This window comes from Anomaloglossus baeobatrachus, chromosome 2 (assembly GCF_048569485.1).
Source record: "Anomaloglossus baeobatrachus isolate aAnoBae1 chromosome 2, aAnoBae1.hap1, whole genome shotgun sequence".
NCBI classification, from domain to species: Eukaryota; Metazoa; Chordata; class Amphibia; order Anura; family Aromobatidae; genus Anomaloglossus; species Anomaloglossus baeobatrachus.
In genome coordinates this window covers 663,216,360-663,237,803 of record NC_134354.1, presented here as the reverse complement: position 1 = coordinate 663,237,803, position 21,444 = coordinate 663,216,360, and the positions used below count along the sequence as shown (strand labels likewise).

Genomic DNA, 21,444 nt, shown 5'->3' with positions numbered 1-21,444 from the left:
GTCTTTGGAGGACGTGACTTAGACCGCCATGCAGAAGAGTTTCTCTGGCTCTTCTGTGGCCTGTTGGACGATGAGGATTGGGACCTGGCTGAGGGCCGAAAGGACCGAAACCTCGCTTGAATTTTTCGTTGCTGAGGTCTCTTTGGTTTGGGCTGGGTCGGGTTTGGACGAGTCCTTTCCCTTGGATTGCTTAATAATTTCATCCAATTGTTCGCCAAACAATCGGACGCCAGAAAAGGGCAAACCGGTCAAGAACTTCTTGGAAGCAGAGTCTGCCTTCCATTCGCGTAGCCACATGGCCCTGCGGACTGCCACCGAATTGGCGGATGCTACCGCTGTACGGCTAGCCGAGTCCAGGACAGCATTCATGGCGTAGGATGAAAATACCGACGCCTGAGACGTCAAAGACGCTACTTGCGGAGCAGAGGTACGGGTGACCGCATTAATCTCAGACAGACAAGCTGAGATAGCCTGGAGTGCCCACACTGCTGCAAAGGCTGGGGCAAAGGACGCGCCTATGGCTTCATAGATGGATTTCATTAGGAGCTCTATCTGCCTGTCCGTGGCTTCCTTGAGCGTTGAACCGTCAGCCACTGCTACTACGGATCTAGCCGCCAGTCTAGAGACTGGAGGATCCACCTTGGGACACTGAGCCCAACCCTTAACTACGTCAGAGGGGAAGGGGTAACGTGTGTCATTAAGGCGTTTAGTAAAGCGCTTGTCCGGGAAAGCCCTGTGCTTCTGGACAGCATCTCTGAAGTTCGAGTGATCGAAGAAAACACTCCGAGTACGTTTGGGAAACCTAAATTGGTGCTTCTCCTGCTGTGCTGCCGACTCCTCTATAGGTAGAGTTGGGGGAGAAAGATCTAGCACCTGGTTGATGGACGCTATAAGGTCATTTACTATGGCGTCCCCTTCAGGTGTATCAAGATTGAGAGCAACGTCAGGGTCAGAGTCCTGGGCTGCGACCTCCGCCTCATCCTCTAGAGAGTCCTCAGGCTGAGACCCCGAACAGCGTGATGAAGTCGGGGAAGATTCTAAGCGAGCCCGCTTAGCCGGTCTGGGACTGCAGTCCGTGCCGGAGTCCTCCACGTAATAACTAGAGGCCACCCCAGGAGCACGCTTCGTCGCAGACCGAGAGGGGCCTGGGGGCGATCCCGCAGTGCCCGGGGCCTGTGTAAGGGCCGGTCTGGGCTGCAAAGCTTCTAGTATCTTAGCAGACCATTTGTCCATAGACTGAGCCATGGATTGTGAAAGTGACTCAGAGAGTTTCTCAGCAAAAGCTGCAAACTCTGTCCCTGCCGCCTGGACAGGGGAAGCCGGCGGGTCTACCTGGGCCGAGGGTCCCACCAGTGCCCCAGGCTCCGGCTGAGCGAGTGCCACATGGCCCGAGCATTGCTCACAGTGAGGGTAGGTGGAACCTGCAGGTAGCATAGCCGCACAAGAGGTACAGGTTGCAAAATAACCCTGTGTCTTGGCACCCTTGCTCCTTGTGAACGACATGCTGTAGTCTCCCAGGAGAGTGATCACTGAGGGATATATAGCCACAAGCTAACAGTACAGCCGAACCGAGAAAATGTATACAAATATAATATATATATATACAGTTCAGCACTCTAGGGGGCCCAGCACCGGTGGGAAGAAGCCACCTGGCTTACCGACCGCTCAAGCAGTGTGTGGCCACCAGATTCCCTGCCTCGGGTCTCCCAGAGGTGCTGCCAGAAGTCCTCCACCGGCAGAATGTGCTTAAAACATGGCTGTCGGCGTTCACAGGGAGGAGGGAGCCGTGGGCGTAACTACAAAAGTGCGGGAATCTGGTGCCCCAGAGTGAATAGTGAGGGGGGCGGAGGACAGCCAAGTGTGCTCCAGCCCTCACTGTCGGCGTCAGACCGACCGTCCCGCCCTTCCCCCTGACTGGCAGGCCCGGGGGCGGGAGTTTAAGGCACTAGGCCGCAAAAGCCGGGGGACTAAAGTTAAAACCGCGGCCGGCAAGCAGGCGCGGTCGGCGCGGTAGTCCCCGGTCTCATACCAACACCGCAGTCGCTGCAGCGTCTGAGGCCAAGGTGCTCCATGCACCGTCCCCAAGGGGACACAGAGTACCTGTGCGGGAATCTGGTGCCCTAGAGTGATTAGTGAAGGGGGCGGAGGACAGCCAAGTGTGCTCCAGCCCTCACTGTCGGCGTCAGACCGACCGTCCCGCCCTTCCCCCTGACTGGCAGGCCCGGGGGCGGGAGTTTAAGGCACTAGGCCGCAAAAGCCGGGGACTAAAGTTAAAACCGCGGCCGGCAAGCAGGCGCGGTCGGCGCGGTAGTCCCGGTCTCATACCAACACCGCAGTCGCTGCAGCGTCTGAGGTCAAGGTGCTCCATGCACCGTCCCCAAGGGGACACAGAGTACCTGTAGATGCAGGGCCCTGTCCCTGATGATACTCAGTCTCCTGTCCGTCAGAATCCCACAGGGGCTGCGGAGGGAGCCCGGTCCCAGTGCCTGGATGACCGGATAGGATCCCACTTCTCCCAGAGCCCCTAAGGGATGGGGAAGGAAAACGGCATGTGGCTCCGGCCTGTGTACCCGCAATGGGTACCTCAACCTTAACAACACCGCCGACTTAGTGGGGTGAGAAGGGAGCATGCCGGGAGCCCTGTTAGGGCCCTCTTTTCTTCCATCCGATATAATCAGCAGCTGCTGCTGACTAAGATGGGAGCATGAGCGCATGTGTGCCTCCTTCAACACAAAGCATAAAAACTGAGGAGCCCGTGATGCACGGGGGGGTGTATAGGCAGAGGGGAGGGGTTACACTTTTTAAAGTGTAATACTTTGTGTGGCCTCCGGAGGCAGAAGCTATACACCCAATTGTCTGGGCCTCCCAATGGAGCGACAAAGAAAATGAGAAACCAAGCAAAAACAACAAATGTAAGATAGAAATGTCTCCAAGGGAAAACCAAGTCTGCCTCCGACAGACACTAAGCTAAAACTGATTAGCTTGGTTCAAGTTGGTGGGTGTACTCTGCTGAGGAGCAGTCCATTTTTTTCATAGTGTCGCCTCCTAGTGGCAGCAGCATACACCCACCCATGGTTTCCTATGTCCCCTAATGAAGTGATAGAGAAATAAATACATAAAAGATACGATCAAAACACAACGCCGCATTAGAGGATGACCTGACAATATAGACAAAAACATGAGCGAGTCAACTAGAGGTTTTTTTTTTATAGAGAAACATTAGTTATTGGTAAAATAAAATATATAAAGCATTACATGGTCATACACCTGTACTACACACAAACTGCAATGCGCATGTGCTTATACTTCCTATATGGACCTTAGTGGATGGTTAACAAATGAATAATTGAATGTCAGAACCAAATGGCGAGTTTTGAGAATCAGTCCCCACTGCTCCTCTCCTAGCACCACCCTAGAAGTGGACAAGAGACAAGAGCAACAGGAGATCGAAAGGTGAGAATATATTGTTTGGTTTTTTTATTTTATACCATATCAGGCAGGGTTTTTTTTTTCTTTTACATAGGTAATAGTGATCACCCTAAAAATGATCCAAGATATTGTAGAAAAGTAAAAAACTAGTCATCTAATGGTTCTGATTCTGACCTTTTCACTGCCAGCCAAGTCCACCAGGTACAGCTTTCCACTCAGCTTCTGTTCTGTCTCCACATTCTCCTGCTTGATATTGATGAGGAAGATGCTGTGACTGCGGGAACTGTGCTCATTCATGTCTGAAAGAGACAGCATGGCACAGTGAGAAAAGATGAAACTGCACAAGTCAAGTACGGGACGAAATGGAGCTCATATGAGGAGCAATATCCTTTCCTATTTATTTGTTCTTTTACCCAAAACATACTGAAGGGAACAATAGTAGCTCTGAGATAGATGATAGATAGCTAGATAGATAGACAGATGATTGATAGATAGATGATAGATAGATAGATAGATAGAGGGATAGATAGCTAGCTAGATAGACAGATGATTGATAGATAGATAGATAGATAGATAGATGATAGATAGATAGATAGATAGATAGATAGATAGATAGAGGGATAGATAGCTAGCTAGATACACAGATGATTGATTGATAGATAGATAGATAGCTAGATAGATAGATAGATGATTGATAGATAGATAGATGATATATTGCTAGCTAGATAGACAGATGATTGATAGATAGATAGATAGCTAGATAGATAGATAGATGATTGATAGATAGATAGATAGCTAGATAGATAGATAGATGATTGATAGATAGATAGATAGCTAGATAGATAGATAGATGATTGATAGATAGATAGATAGATGATAGATAGCTAGATAGATAGATAGATGATAGATAGATAGATAGAGGGATAGATGATAGATAGATAGATAGATGATAGATAGATAGAGGGATAGATAGATAGATAGATAGAGGGATAGATAGAGGGATAGAGGGATAGATAGATGATAGATAGATAGATAGATAGATAGAGGGATAGATAGATAGATAAGAGGGATAGAGGGATAGATAGATAGATGATAGATAGATAGATAGAGGGATAGATAGATAGATAGATAGATAGATAGAGGGATAGATAGATGATAGAGGGATAGATAGATAGATAGATGATAGAGGGATAGATAGATAGATGATAGATAGATAGAGGGATAGATAGATAGATAGAGGGATAGATAGATGATAGAGGGATAGATAGATAGATAGATGATTGATAGATAGATAGATAAATAGATAGATATATAGAGGGATAGATAGATAGACAGATAGATGAAAGAGAGATAGAGAGAAAGATAGATGGATACAGTTCTGTGCATACACAATATTAGGTATATAATATTGACACTATGCTTTTCATTTGACTATGAAGTGCTTTTTGCTGCTAAAAATTAATGTAATATCCTACAAATTGTATGAAACAGATAGAGAGAATCACCAGGTTTTTGCTCCCCCATCTGAGCAGCATAATATAGACAGGCCCTTATTCCAGCAATTTGTCACTTACTGGGCTGTTTGCTGTCATTCTGTAAAATCAATCAATATGCAGATTTACTAGTTCTCTGATAGCAGAGCTCTGTATAACCTCACCAACATCACTGATTGGCAGCTTTCTGTGTACACCGCACATAGGCAGAAAGCTGCCAATCAGTGGTGTTGGCAGGAATATACAGAGCTTGTTATGGAAATATAAAGGACTACATGGCAGCAGGTTTATTAGCCCTCTAGTGCTAATGTCCTTTGATCCTGTCAAAAGTACAGCAAGCAGCTCAGTACATGATACATCACTGGAATCAGGGTCTCTGACATTATGTTATGCTGCTCTCACATTAGGTGGCAAAAATCTGATGACAGATGGCGGGCCGAGATATGTTGTAGTGCAAGGTACATGGATTACAAGCCAGTCTTCTTCATACATTCATCACCAGTTACTTCATTCAATAAAAATCTAGCATCCAATAACTCCTCTCAGTCCTTACTTGTGACAGCAACATGGCGGTTGGACTTTCCTTCATCAATCACATCGAGGATCTCCTCTGGACTGGACACAAAACGTTCAGTACATCCCTGAAGTAGAAAGAAGGGAATTTTGTTTACTTACCGTAAATTCCTTTTCTTCTAGCTCCAATTGGGAGACCCAGACAGTGGGTGTATAGCTACTGCCTCTGGAGGCCGCACAAAGAACTACACTTAAAAGTGTAAGGCCCCTCCCCTTCTGGCTATACACCCTCCCGTAGGAGTACAGATTCCTCAGTTTTAGTACCAAAGCAAGAAGGAGGAAAGCCAATAACAGTTTCAAAAACAAATTCAATCCGATAACACGATCGGAGAACTTAAGAAACAACATGAACAACATGTGCACCCGAAAAACGAAACCCTAAGAACAAATAGGGCGGGTGCTGGGTCTCCCAATTGGAGCTAGAAGAAAAGGAATTTACGGTAAGTAAACAAAATTCCCTTCTTCTTTTTCGCTCCTAATTGGGAGACCCAGACAGTGGGACGTCCAAAAGCAGTCCCTGGGTGGGTAAAAAGATACCACATGAACGGGCTGTCAGACAGCCTCTTCCTACAGGTGGGCCACCGCCGCCTGAAGGACCTGTCTACCTAGGCTGGCATCTGCCGAAGCGTAGGTATGCACTTGATAGTGTTTGGTAAACGTGTGCAGACTCGACCAGGTAGCCGCTTGGCACACTTGCTGAGCCGTAGCCTGATGCCGCAATGCCCAGGACGCACCCACGGCTCTGGTAGAATGGGCCTTCAGTCCAGATGGAATCGGAAGCCCAGCAGAACGGTATGTGTGAAGAATTGGTTCCTTGATCCACCGCGCCAGGGTGGATTTGGAAGCTTGCGATCCCTTATGCTGACCAGCGACTAGGACAAAGAGCGCATCAGAACGGCGTAGAGCCGCCGTGCGAGAAATGTAAATCCTGAGTGCTCTCACCAGGTCCAACAGATGTAAACCCTTTTCAAATTGGTGAACTGGATGCGGACACAAAGATGGCAAAGTGATATCCTGATTGAGATGAAAGGAAGAAACCACCTTGGGAGAAAACTCTGGAATTGGACGCAGTACTACCTTGTCTTGGTGAAACACCAGGAAGGGAGATTTGCAAGATAACGCCGCTAGCTCGGACACTCTTCGAAGAGACGTGACCGCCACAAGAAAAACTACCTTTTGTGAAAGCCGAGAAAGGGGAACCTCTTTCAAAGGCTCGAAAGGCGGCTTCTGGAGAGCAATGAGAACCTTGTTCAGATCCCAGGGTTCCAATGGCCGTCTGTAAGGAGGAACGATATGACAAACTCCTTGGAGAAACGTGCGTACTTTAGAAAGCCGTGCCAAGCGCTTCTGAAAGAATACGGATAGCGCGGAGACTTGACCCTTAAGAGAGCTAAGCGACAAACCTTTTTCCAACCCAGACTGCAGGAAGGAAAGAAAAATTGGCAATGCAAATGGCCAGGGAGAAAACCCTTGAGCCAAGCACCACGCTAAGAATATCTTCCACGTTCTGTGATAGATCTTAGCTGAGGATGGTTTTCTAGCCTGTCTCATTGTGGCAACAACTTCATGAGATAAACCTGAGGCCGCTAGGATCCAGGACTCAATGGCCACACAGTCAGGTTCAGGGCCGCAGAATTCAGATGGAAAAACGGCCCTTGAGACAGCAAATCTGGACGGTCTGGTAGTGTCCACGGTTGGCCTACCGTGAGATGCCACAGATCCGGGTACCACGACCTTCTTGGCCAATCTGGAGCGACGAGTATGGCTCGATGGCAGTCGGACCTGATTTTCCGGAGAACTCTGGGTAACAATGCTAGAGGTGGGAACACATAGGGGAGTCGGAATTGCGACCAATCCTGAACCAAGGCGTCTGCCGCCAGTGCTCGGTGATCGTGAGACCGTGCCATGAAAACTGGGACCTTGTTGTTGTGCCGTGACGCCATCAGATCGACGTCCGGCGTCCCCCAGCGGCAACAGATCTGCTGAAACACGTCCGGGTGAAGGGACCATTCTCCTGCGTCCATGCCCTGGCGACTGAGAAAGTCTGCTTCCCAGTTTTCCACGCCTGGGATGTGAACTGCGGATATGGTGGACGCTCTGCTTTCCACCCACGTCAAAATCCGTTGGACTTCTTGAAAAGCTTGGCGACTGCGTGTTCCCCCTTGGTGGTTGATGTACGCCACCGCCGTGGAATTGTCCGACTGAATCCGAATCTGCTTGCCTTCCAGCCATTGTTGGAAGGCTCGCAGGGCAAGATAGATTGCTCTGATTTCCAGAACATTGATCTGCAGGGTGGACTCTTCCAGAGTCCACATCCCCTGAGCCCTGTGGTGGAGATACACCGCTCCCCACCCTGATAGGCTCGCATCCGTCGTGACCACTGCCCAGGACGGGGGAAGGAACGACTTTCCCTGTGACAATGAGGTGGGGAGAAGCCACCAACGCAGAGAGTCCTTGGCAGTCTGAGAGAGGGAGACAGTCCTGTCGAGGGACGTCGATTTCCCGTCCCATTGGCGTAGAATGTCCCATTGTAGAGGGCGCAGATGAAACTGCGCGAACGGGACTGCCTCCATTGCTGCTACCATCTTTCCTAGGAAATGCATGAGGCGCCTCAGTGAGTGCGACTGGCTCTGAAGGAGAGATTGCACTCCAGTCCGTAGCGAGCACTGCTTGTCCAGTGGAAGCTTCACTATCGCTGAGAGAGTATGAAACTCCATGCCAAGATAAGTCAGAGATTGGGTCGGGGTTAGATGAGACTTTGGAAAGTTGATAATCCACCCGAAACTCTGGAGAGTGTCTAGTGCCACCTTCAGACTGTGTTGGCATGCCTCTTGAGAGGGTGCCTTTATAAGCAGGTCGTCTAGATACGGGATGACCGAGTGACCCTGCGAGTGCAGAACAGCTACTACTGCTGCCATGACTTTGGTGAAGACCCGGGGGGCTGTTGCCAGACCGAAAGGTAACGCTACGAACTGCAGGTGTTCGTCGTGTATGACGAAGCGTAGGAAACGCTGATGCTCTGGTGCGATCGGCACGTGGAGATACGCATCTTTGATATCTATTGATGCTAGAAAATCTCCTTGAGACATTGAGGCTATGACGGAGCGTAGGGATTCCATCCGGAACCTCCTGACTTTTACGTGTCTGTTGAGCAACTTTAGATCCAGGACGGGCCGATACGATCCGTCCTTTTTTGGGACCACAAACAGATTGGAGTAAAAACCGTGACCTTGTTCCTGAAGAGGGACGGAGGTCACCACTCCTTCCGCCTTTAGAGCGGCCACCGCCTGCAACAGAGCATCGGCTCGGTCTGGTGGTGGAGAAGTTCTGAAGAAACGAGTTGGCGGACGAGAACTGAACTCTATCCTGTACCCGTGAGACAGAATATCCCTCACCCAACGGTCTTTGACGTGTGACAGCCAGATGTCGCCAAAGTGGGAAAGCCTCCCACCGACCGCGGGTGTGGGAATCGGAGACCGCAAGTCAGGAGGACGCCGTCTTGGCAACGGTTCCTCCGGCTGTCCTTTTTGGGCGTGACTGAGACCTCCAAGAATCTGAGCGTCTCTGGTCTTTTTGAGTCTTTTTTGACGAGGCGAATTGGGACCTGCCCGGTCCTCGAAAGGACCGATAACCAGACTGACCCTTCCTCTGTTGGGGTCTGTTTTGTCTGTGTTGCGGTAAGGATGAGTCCTTACCCTTGGAGTGTTTGATGATTTCATCCAAACGCTCTCCAAACAATCGGTCACGAGAAAAAGGCAAATTGGTTAAGCACTTCTTGGAATGAGAATCTGCTTTCCAATGTCTCAACCACAGGGCCCTACGCAAAACAACGGAGTTGGCTGACGCCACTGCCGTGCGGCTTGTAGCGTCAAGAACAGCATTAATCGCGTACGACGCGAATGCCGCCATTTGCGAGGTCAATGGTGCTACCTGCGGGGCAAATGCACGTGTGACGGAGTCAACTCGCGCAAGCCCGGCTGAGATAGCTTGGAGTGCCCATACGGCTGCAAAAGAAGGCGCTAATGACGCTCCAATCGCTTCATAGATGGATTTCAGCCAGAGCTCCATCTGCCTGTCAGTGGCATCTTTAAGTGCCGCTCCATCTTCAACTGCAACCAAGGATCTAGCTGCAAGCCTGGAAATTGGAGGATCCACTTTTGGACACTGGGTCCAACCCTTGACCACCTCAGGGGGAAAAGGATAGCGTGTATCTTTAAGCCGTTTAGGAAAACGCCTTTCAGGATAAGCGTGGGGTTTCTGGATTGCGTCTCTAAAGTCAGCGTGGTCCAGAAAAGTGCTTAAAGTACGCTTAGGGTATCTGAAATGGATTCTCTCGTGCTGCGAAGCTGACTCCTCCACAAGAGGAGCTGGTGGGGAAATATTTAACATCTTATTGATGTTAAATATAAGATCATTAACTATGGCGTCACCATCTGGTGTATCTAGATTGAGAGCGGTCCCAGGATCAGAATCCTGATCAGTTACGTCCGCCTCATCACCCATAGATTCATCTCGCTGGGATCCTGACCATTGAGATGAATGTGAAGGCCCGTCATAGCGAGCCCGCTTAGGCTGCCCGGGGCCATCGTCCGAGTCAGAGTCTTCACCCTGAGGTGTATATGCCCGTCCCGGAGCTTGGAGCTGAGGGGGACCAGGGGGCAATGATTGCACAGTGTCCGTGGCCTGAAGTACAGGCCTAGCTCGCAATGTGTCAAGAATTTGTGACATAGTGAGAGACATTCTGTCAGCAAAAGCTGCAAACTCAGTTCCTGTCACCTGGACAGCATTCACAGGTGGTACACCCTGGGTCACGTCCAGCAGAGGTCCCGACTGTGCAAGCGCCGCAGGGGCCGAGCACTGCACACAATGGGGGTCCGTGGAGCCTGCCGGTAGAAAAGTCCCACATGCGGTGCAGGAAGCATATAATGTCTGTGCCTTGGCACTCTTGCGTTTTACGGACGACATGCTGCTGGCTCTCTGCAATGTGAGAGAGTCTATAGCCAAAGGGCGACCAGCGCTATGCAATACAAAGTATTTGTAGAAACAAAATACTAAGAATACTACTGGCACAAGAGGGGGTGAGCCCTGAGGGCTGCTTACCGCCCGCTGAATAGCGGGTAAGAGGCTGCAGAATTCCTTGTCTGGGTCTCCCCGGCCCCCCTCTGCAGCTCAGCGTGTCAGCAGGAATGGCTGCCGGCGTCTGTGGAGAGGGGCGGTCCGTGGGAGTTCCCAAACAAAAGTGCGGGAAACAGTGTCCCCTCTGTGCCGATTGTGAGGGCTGGAGTATGTAAAAACGACTCCAGCCCTCGGCGCTGATGCACTGGCCAGCGTCCCGCCCCTCTCCTGACTGGCAGGTCTGGGGGCGGGAACGAACGGAAGCAGGCCGCAAAAGCCGGGGACTCGAGTTATCAGCGCGGCCGCCGTAAAAGCGCGGGCCGCGCTGAAGTCCCCGGCGCACCACAAGTGCCAGCCGCGCCGCAGTCCCAGCGGCCGGCGTGACCGATTCCTAGACGTGGCCAGCGTCCCGCCCCTCTCCTGACTGGCAGGTCCGGGGGCGGGAACGAACGGAAGCAGGCCGCAAAAGCCGGGGACTCGAGTTATCAGCGCGGCCGCCGTAAAAGCGCGGGCCGCGCTGAAGTCCCCGGCGCACCACAAGTGCCAGCCGCGCCGCAGTCCCAGCGGCCGGCGCGACCGATTCCTAGAAGTGTGCCTGCTTCAGCGAAGCTGAATGAGGCCATGGCACAAGCGCCGTAGCGCTGATGTCCCCCGGCGCACTACAACACCCAGCATGCTGCGGTGTGAGCGCCAAATGCACGGGGACACAGAGTACCTTGAGGAAGCAGGGCCATGTCCCTGATGTACTCCGCTCCATCCAGCATCTTCTCCAGGGGCTGTAGATGGAGCACGGTCTCAGTGCCTGGAGACCAGTAAATCCCACTTCACCCAGAGCCCTGTAAAAAGGGATGGGGAAGGAATCAGCATGTGGGCTCCTGCCGCCGTACCCGCAATGGGTACCTCAACCTTACAAACACCTCCGACATACAGTGGGGTGAGAAGGGAGCATGCTGGGAGCCCTGTATGGGCCCTCTTTTCTTCCATCCGACATAGTCAGCAGCTGCTGCTGACTAAAAACAATGGAGCTATGCGTGCGTGTCTGACCTCCTTGCGCACAAAGCTAAAACTGAGGAATCTGTACTCCTACGGGAGGGTGTATAGCCAGAAGGGGAGGGGCCTTACACTTTTAAGTGTAGTTCTTTGTGCGGCCTCCAGAGGCAGTAGCTATACACCCACTGTCTGGGTCTCCCAATTAGGAGCGAAAAAGAAAGAATGGATATTGAGAGTACAGTACAATGCACTGACCGGTCATCAATAGCAGGCGGCTGATTATCTGTGATCGCTCAGTACATAGTGCACATCGTCTGCCATCTTACTTATATAACGACCTTATGAGATTATAAGTCAGTGAATGTAAAAGAAAGACTAATGCCAAATTCATTGAGATGGATGATAGTTATCTGATCGATAGGTAATATGAGGTTCCCTTTTTTGCTTGATCAACAAAACAAAACAATCACTGATCTCGGGGAGACCAGCCAGAGAAAACACTGCCGGCAGCCAGCGAGGGCGCTCAAGACAGTGAAATCCTAGGTACATTGCCCCCTGGGAAATATGTAAATCAAAAAGGTCCGTGGAGCCTCTGTTAGGAGTCTCAACACAGAAACCAGCCAGATATCCCTCCGGGAAGGGCCCAGCCAAGGGGTGACTCTTTTTAGGAGATCACCATAACCACCATATTAAGTGGCCCTTTTAGTCAATATCCAACTTTTTGACAAGTTTAAAGATATGACAAGGGAAATACCAAGGCCAGGTATCCATCCACAGACAGCCGTTTCGGGGTATTGCCCCTCATCAGTGTGGAGTAGGATTCTGGCCGGGTGGGAGCAATGCCTAATAGACCAACAAAACAAAACAATCACTGATCTCGGGGAGACCAGCCAGAGAAAACACTGCCGGCAGCCAGTGAGGGCGCTCAAGACAGTGAAATCCTAGGTACATTGCCCCCTGGGAAATATGTAAATCAAAAAGGTCCGTGGAGCCTCTGTTAGGAGTCTCAACACAGAAACCAGCCAGATATCCCTCCGGGAAGGGCCCAGCCAAGGACAGCTGTTTGTTGGTCTATTAGGCATTGCTCCCACCCGGCCAGAATCCTACTCCACACTGATGAGGGGCAATACCCCGAAACGGCTGTCTGTGGATGGATACCTGGCCTTGGTATTTCCCTTGTCATATCTTTAAACTTGTCAAAAAGTTGGATATTGACTAAAAGGGCCACTTAATATGGTGGTTATGGTGATCTCCTAAAAAGAGTCACCCCTTGGCTGGGCCCTTCCCGGAGGGATATCTGGCTGGTTTCTGTGTTGAGACTCCTAACAGAGGCTCCACGGACCTTTTTGATTTACATATTTCCCAGGGGGCAATGTACCTAGGATTTCACTGTCTTGAGCGCCCTCGCTGGCTGCCGGCAGTGTTTTCTCTGGCTGGTCTCCCCGAGATCAGTGATTGTTTTGTTTTGTTGGTCTATTAGGCATTGCTCCCACCCGGCCAGAATCCTACTCCACACTGATGAGGGGCAATACCCCGAAACGGCTGTCTGTGGATGGATACCTGGCCTTGGTATTTCCCTTGTCATATCTTTAAACTTGTCAAAAAGTTGGATATTGACTAAAAGGGCCACTTAATATGGTGGTTATGGTGATCTCCTAAAAAGAGTCACCCCTTGGCTGGGCCCTTCCCGGAGGGATATCTGGCTGGTTTCTGTGTTGAGACTCCTAACAGAGGCTCCACGGACCTTTTTGATTTACTTTTTTGCTTGATAGCAGCTCTGAATAACTCTATTCATTTTTTATATCAGACTCTCCCCTTCCGTGGAAAGCGTTAAGAGGAACATGAAGACCCACCTCTTCCGACAATCCTACAACCTACAATAACCCTCAAGCCTGCTTTACACGAGACGACCGATTGTGCGATAGCACGATCGATCGTACCCGCACCCGTCGTTTTTGCGTCACGGGCAATTAGTTGCCCGTGGCGCACAAACTCGTTTAACCCCTGTCACACGCACTTACCTTCCCTACGACCTCGCTGTGGGCGACGAACATCCACTTCCTGGAGTGGGAGGGACGTTCGGCGTCACAGCGACGTCACACGGCAGCCGGCCAATAGAAGCGGAGGGGCGGAGATGAGCGGGATGTAAACATCCCGCCCACCTCCTTCCTTCCATTAAGCCGTCGGGTGCCGCGGGAGGCAGGTAAAGCTGCTGTTCATCGTTCCCGTGGTGTCACATGGAGCAACGCGTGATGCCACGGAAACGATGAACAACCGCCGCCATTTTAATTTAACAATTTTATGAAACCTAGCGACGAGTACACAACTCACGATTTGTGAGCGATACTGCGTCGCTAGGAGGTGTCACACGAGACGACGTCGTGTACGATGCCGGATGTGAGTCACGAAAACCGTGACCCCGACGATGCATCGCACGATCAGTCGTCTCATGTAAAGCCCGCTTCAGTCCAAAACACCACTGCACAACCAGCTCTATCCTCACCTACTGCAGCCTCACCCATCCCCTGTAGATTGTGAACCCTCGTGGGCAGGGTCCTCTCTCCTCCTGTACCAGTCTGTGCCTTGCTTTGTTCATGATTATTGCACTTGATTTTATGTATTCCCTTTTCACTTATAAAGCGCCATGGAATAAATGGCGCTATAATAATAAATAATAATACCAATAATAATGATAATAATAATAATTTTAAATTTTACCATATAAAATTCCAGGAGCTGTGAAATGGCAAAATATAACCCCCATCTTCCACCACTGTTTTTTTCTTACAATGTTCATTGTGCGGTAAAAATGACCTGACAATATGATTCTTCCGGGAGGTATGGTATGATTATCCGGTGATACCAGGCTAGTGTAGCTTCTTTTTTGTTTTTATTGTAACACTGAAATGGATTCAGAAATTTCTGGAGAAAAAATATTGTTTTGTTCGGCTTGCTTTGTTTTTATGACTCGCCAGATGAAGTTGTTATGGATTTCATTTTAGAGAACATAAGATGTTTTCATGGCACGTCTTGGGGGAGGTGCGGCAATAGAAAAAATACAAGGCAGTGCAGTTCTGCTATTTTCTTTTTTTTTTCTTCATCTGATCGCTTGTTCCACAATACCACAGTGCTGCAGGATATAGCTACAATCACGGCCTTATATTGAGCGTTATGGGCACGATCTTTGCTGTTAATGGCAGATACCAGCTGTATAACACAGCCAGCACCTGCCAGGTATGCCATGCGTCATACGTGTATGGAAAAAGTAAGAAATGTACTCCAGCCCTTGACGCTAGAATATTTCTTAAATTGGTACACAATAGCAGAAAGATGCATGCCTTTTATAGGGCGCTTGTCAGGCCCCTCTGCCCTCCAACCCAGCAGCAATGGTGCCTGTATGCCCAAATTCCCTCCCTAATCAACCCTGTATAACGCTATTCACTAATATGAATGTTTACAACACAGCTTATAAACCTTACTGTCCTTATGATAATTAGACCTGTGACTAATCACAGTCGCGTTAACACAGACAAAAAAGGGCCCCTGTGCAAAAACTATTTATAGGCCCATTGTAGCCCAGGAACTCACCAAAATGCACAATTTCACCTGCTTTGGGGGTAGAAATGGGTCCCCTTGGCTCTTAGGGGCACTTTGCACACTACGACATCGCAGGTGCGATGTCGGTGGGGTCAAATCGAAAGTGACGCACATCCGGCGTCGCAGTCGATATCGTAGTGTGTAAAGCCTTTTTGATACGATTAAGGAGCGCAAAAACGTCCAAATCGTATCACCGGTATAGCGTTGGTCTTTTCCATAATTTCGGAAGGACCGATGTTACGATGTTGTTCCTCATTCCCCTTCGGCAGCACACATCGCTGTGTGTGAAGCCGCAGGAGCGAGGAACATCTCCTTACCTGCGTCCTGCGGCTCACGCCGGCTATGCAGAAGGAAGGAGGTGGGCGGGATGTTTACGTCCCGCTCAACTCCGCCCCTCCGCTTCTATTGGCCGCCTGCCGTGTGGCGTCACTATGATGCCGCACGACTCGCCCCCTTAATAAGGAGGCGGTTAGCCGGCCAGAGCGACGTCGCAGGGCAGGTGAGTGCATGTGAAGCTGCCGTAGCGATAATGTTCGCTACGGCAGCTATCACCATAATATCGCAGCTGCGACGGGGGCAGGGACTATCGCGCTCGGCATCGCAAGCATCGGCTTGCGATGTCGTAGTGTGCAAAGTGCCCCTTAGGCCCTGTGCGGCTGCATAGGTTGCACCAATGATATGTCTGCCCCTGCATTAGTTCCCTGACTAGTTGGCCCATTTTCCATGTCATTAGGCCCCTGTGGGCGTGATAACATGATTTCCACCAGCCTGCGTCATCGCCAGCTCCTGGAAATCTCGCGCATGCGTGAGGCTCATTTCGGCCTTATCAGCGTGCCTTTGAAGCAGGGTGGATGCTTCCTGGTTTCAGTAGGCACACTGCGCATGACCGGAAGTTCAGAAGGCGTGTATGTGAGCCATCTTCTGAACTACCGGTCATGCATAGTGTGCCAAGTGAAGTCGGGAACCGTGTACCCTTCTTCTGAGGTGCACTTGCAGGAGATTTTCAGGAGCTGGCGGTGATCGCCTGTGGCCAAAGTGTATATTGTCACTGTCTCCTTTTATCTAGGTTTCCAGTAGCACAATAGAGTTTTAGGCTATGTGCGCACACTGTGGATTTGTTTCTCCAGCTAAAAAGGCACCTTCTTGCAGAAAAACACACCTACCTGCGGAAAAAACGCACCAAAAACGCATGCGGTTTTACAGCGTTATGCTGCGCTTTTGGTGCGGATTTACCACGTTTTTGCCTGCAGTTTTGTCCCTGCATTTTTTTAACATTGTCAATGGCAAAACACAGGTAAAACATAGAAAAACACAGAAAATAAGTGACATGCTACTTCTTTTTGCTGCAGAAATTCTGTTTGAAAACAAAAACTGCACTAATTCTGCAGCAAAAACGGCAGCAAATCCGCGGCAAAAAACACAGTGTGCGCACAGAGCCTTAATCTGTCAAATCGCCACACTCTGCTGACCCTACCCCAGTCTACACAGTAAACCTGACAAGTAAGTTGCAGAAACGTTCCAGCTTATTGTGTGTGCTCCAGTGGCCAATATGGAAACTGGAACATTATGAGATTATTTTTAAAGGGAATCTGTCAACAGATTTTTACTATTTAATCTGAGAGCAGCATAATAAAGGGGTAGAGAGCCTACATTGCTCTGCGGCTTACTGTAGTTTATATACAATCAGTGTTTTATCAGTAAGAGATTATCACTACAGGATTAGGTATCACATGCAGGAAAGTCAGGTGAATCTGTGTAACCCCGCCCCCACATCACTCTACCAATCAAGGGTGTGGGGGGGTTACATAGCTCAGCATTCTGACCACTGCTACAGTCCAGTAAGTGATACATCCCTGGATTCAGACTCTCTGCCCCTACATCATACAAAGCAAAAACCTGCTGAGAGATTCACTTTAAATGGACAAGTCAGAAAAATAATAATAGCACCAAACATTATAAACATGTTTATAAACACCCAATTAAAACAATATGTAAATTTCTGGTTTAATAACATTTCACACTCGCATCACTTTTTCAAATTTTCTATCCCAAAATTAGAAGGACAGCTAAAATGAGAATAATGTGCTCAGCCTGTAATAGCGAAGCAGGACGGTATAATGGCAATCATTTTGGAAAAAGCATCACTTAGACTCATTATCATCAATATAATAGTTTACTATGATAGCGAACACTAAATCATCTCTACAGGGTCACAGCTTTTTGTAAAGGGCAGAAACTGAGCCATGAACTAGAGAGAATATTATTCAATTCACAGCATTTTCTGACTCGGAGAAATGATGCTAAGTACTCTGTATTGTATTCAGACTCGCGAAAACAGCATGAGATCAATACTTTGTGATCATGACTTTCAGCAAAAACCTCTGAAATCCTGTGCCTGCCCACAAAGCCCTGCGAAAGAGAATGGATTTTCTTCTTTCAGTAATAGGCATTTGGCACGTTAGTACAGGCTGCCTGCAGCACTGATATTTTTGTACCAGTGTGTGGGTGTATATATATATATATATATATATATATATATATATATATATATATATAAATACTACCTGTAGTACCCGGCGTTGCCCAGGATAGTAACTGTCTCTGTCCCAGTCTCTGTCTGCCCCTGTCTGTCTGGCTCTCTTTCTGTCTGTCTGCCTCTTTCTGTCTGCATGTGTCTGTCTCTTTGCCTGTCTGTCTGTCTGTCTCTCTCCCTGTATGTCTCTGTCTCTATGTGTGTCTCTGTCTCTATCCATGTCTGACTGTGTCTATCTCTCAGTCTCTGTATCAGTTTCTCTGTCTGTCTCTCTGTGTCCGTCTGTCTCTCTATCTGTCTCTCTCTATCTCTGTGTGTCCGTCTGTGTCTTTCTGTCACTTTCTATCTCTGTGTCTGTCTGTCTGTCTATCAGTCTCTTTCCCCGTCTGTCTCTTTTCCCGTCTGTCTCTTTCCAGGTCTGTCTCTTTCCAGGTCTGTCTCTTTCCAGGTCTGTCTCTTTCCAGGTCTGTCTCTTTCCAGGTCTGTCTCGTTCCCCGCCTGTCTCTTTCCATGCCTGTCTCTTTCCACGCCTGTCTCTTTCCACGCCTGTCTCTTTCCCCGTCTGTCTCGATCTAGGTCTGTCTCGATCTAGGTCTGTCTCGATCTAGGTCTATCTTTCCCCGTCTGTCTCTTTCCCTATCTCTGTCTCTTTGCCTGTCTGTCCCTGTCTTTTTCCTTGTCTCTGTCTCTTTCCCTGTCTCTTTCCTTGTCTCTGTCTCTTTCCCTGTCTCTTGCTTTGTCTCTGTCTCTTTTCCTGTCTCTCTCTTTCCCGTCTTTTTCCTTGTCTCTGTCTCTTTCCCTGTCTCTTCCCCATCTGTCTCTTTTCCTGTCTCTTTCCCTAACTCTGTCCCTGTCTCTTTCCTTGTCTCTGTCTCTTTCCCTGTCTTTTTCCCTGTCTCTGTCTCTTTCCCCGTGTCCTTCCCTGTGTCTTTCCCAGTCTGTCTCTCTTTCCCTGTCTGTCTGTCTCTTTCCCTGTCTGTCTGTCTCTTTCCCTGTCCGCTTGTCTCTTTCCCTGTCCGCTTGTCTCTTTCCCTGTCTGTCTGCCTCTGTCTGTCTCTTTGACTGTCTGTATCTCTCTGTCTCTTTCCCTGTCTGTCTCTGTCTGTCTGTTCTTTCCCTGTCTCCCTCTCTCTCTCTCTGTCTCTTTCTGTCTCTCTATCCGTCTCCCCACCGATATCTTATTATCTCACACATAAGCTTCTTATACTAACATTTTATTTTGTTCCTATAGCACCCAATCACAGCACCTATTAATAACCTGTAGCTCGCAGCTCTATTGATTGTAATGGAGCCAGTCTATGACATTCCCTGAGTCGCATGGGGTGTCTGTGCAAAATTTCATGATTGTAAATGCGACGGTGCGGATTCCTTTACCTGACATACACACACACAAACACACCTACATACACTCAGATTTATATATGTATGTATGTATTTTTTGAGCAGTATGTATATATATATATATATATATATATATATATATATATACATACTGCTCAAAAAATAAAGGGAGCACTCAAACCACAGAATGGTATTTTAGTGTTCCCTTTATTTTGTGAGCGGTATCTAAATATATATATATATTATACACAGTGTATCACAAAAGTGAGTACACCCCTCATTTTTGTAAATATTTTATTATAGTTTTTCACTAGACAACACTGGAGACATGACATTGTAATACAATGTAATGTAGTCAGTGTGCAGCTTGTACAGTACAGACCAAAAGTTTGGACACACCTTCTCATTCAAAGAGTTTTCTTTATTTTCATGACTCTAAAAATTGTAGATTCACATTGAAGACATCAAAACTATGAATGACAACATGTGGAAATTATAAATGATAATTTGCACACTCTTGGCATTCTCTTGATGAGCTTCAAGAGGTAGTCACCGGAAATGGTTTTCTAACAGTCTTGAAGGAGTTCCCAGAGATGCTTAGCATTAGTTGGCCCTTTTGCCTTCACTCTGCGGTCCAGCTCACCCCAAACCATCTCGATTGGGTTCAGGTCTGGTGACTGTGGAGGCCAGGTCATCTGGCGTAGCATCCCATCACTCTCCTTCTTAGTCAAATAGCCCTTACACAGCCTGGAGGTGTGTTTGTGGTCATTGTCCTGTTGAAAAATAAATGATGATCCAACTAACCGCAAACCGGATGGAATAGCATGCCGCTGCAAGATGCTGTGGTAGGCATGCTGGTTCAGTATGCCTTCAATTTTGAATAAATCCCCAACAGTGTCAGCAGCAAAGCACCCCCACACCATCATACCTCCTCCTCCATGCTTCACGGTGGGAACCAGGCATGTAGAGTCCATCCGTTCACCTTTTCTACAAAGACACGGTGGTTGGATCCAAAGATCTCAAATTTGGACACATCAGACCACAGCACAGATTTACACTGGTCTGATGTCCATTCCTAGTGTTCTTTAGCCCAAACAAGTCTCTTCTGCTTGTTGCCTGTCCTTAGCAGTGGTTTCCTAGCAGCTATTTTGCCATGAAGGCCTGCTGCACAAAGTCTCCTCTTAACAGTTGTTCTAGAAATGAGAAGGTGTGTCCAAACTTTTGGTCTGTACTGTATGTCTCCAGACCTAAACTCTTTTAAGCATTTATGGGGTATTCTCAAACGGAAGATGGAGGAGCACAAGATCTCTATCATCCACCAGCTCCGTGACATCATCATGGAGGAGTGGTAGAAGATCCAGTGTCTCCTGTGAGGCTCTAGTGAACTCAATGACCAAGAGAGTTAAGGCAGTGATTGAAAATAATGGTGGACACAGAAGATAATAACAGTTGGGGCACAATTTTGGCATGTTCACTCAGTGGTCTACTCACTTTTGTTGGCAGCAGTTTTGACATTAATGGCTGTGTGTTGAGTTAGAGGGCACACCAAATTTACACTGTTATACAAGCTGTACACTGACTACTTTACAGTGCATCAAAGCGTCATATGGTATCTTCAGTTCTTCAGTGGTGTCCCATGGAAAGATATAATTAAATATTGACAAAAAATGTGAGGGATGTACTCACTTTTGAGATATATTTTGTGTATATATATATATATATATATATATATATATATAAATGTACATGTAGTACACCAAGGGCTTCCTGCTGCTGTCCTCATTATATTTGTATATTGACTCGTAACTCCGTTATATTACTGAAATAGTAAAGGTTATTCTAAATTATTTTTCTCTGGGAAGTACAAGACTAAATTATACATAAAATACTTGTATTTAATAAGTATGAAGATCAAAAGCACGAATGTTCAGCAGCCCGTAGACCCCAGTAGATCTGCAGCCTTCCCGTCACTGAGACTCAGCTGTTCAGAGCAGAAATGATTTGCGGTAATTGTATATTGATTCATTCTGCAGTCATCAGCACTGGAGAAAGAATGGCGGAAATACATAAGAGCCTCGCAGAGTGCTGCAGTGTTGTGTAATCGGATGGGGCTGAATATAGCTTTGATGGACTGTTTTACTTAAAATTTCTTGGGTATAACCTCCATTCTATGTCTACTGATACCACATATTCATTATCTAGCAGAGTAACTAACATATCCTAGAAACGTCAGTGATCCTTTTGTGTTAACATACATAAATGAAGTGTAAAGCCTGCTTTACGCCTTTCAATTTCGCATACGATATCGTATGCGATGTGACCCGCCCCCATCGTATGTGCAATTTTTGAGGAATGAACGACGTGCGTGCGATG

The 21,444-nt window shown here is 48.2% G+C and overlaps 1 protein-coding gene across 3 annotated transcripts in view; it reads right to left on the bottom strand.

Moving 5' to 3' along the window:
- Nucleotides 1–21,444, bottom strand: part of KIF5A (kinesin family member 5A) — a 259,310-nt gene that overhangs the window by 124,310 nt on the left and 113,556 nt on the right. For all 3 annotated transcript variants that reach the window (XM_075337080.1, XM_075337081.1, XM_075337082.1), the window contains exons 7-8: nucleotides 5,476–5,563; nucleotides 3,604–3,728 (exon numbers count right to left, since the gene is read on the bottom strand). In XM_075337080.1, coding sequence (XP_075193195.1) covers nucleotides 3,604–3,728; nucleotides 5,476–5,563 — 213 coding nt within the window. The remainder of the gene's footprint in view (nucleotides 1–3,603; nucleotides 3,729–5,475; nucleotides 5,564–21,444) is intronic.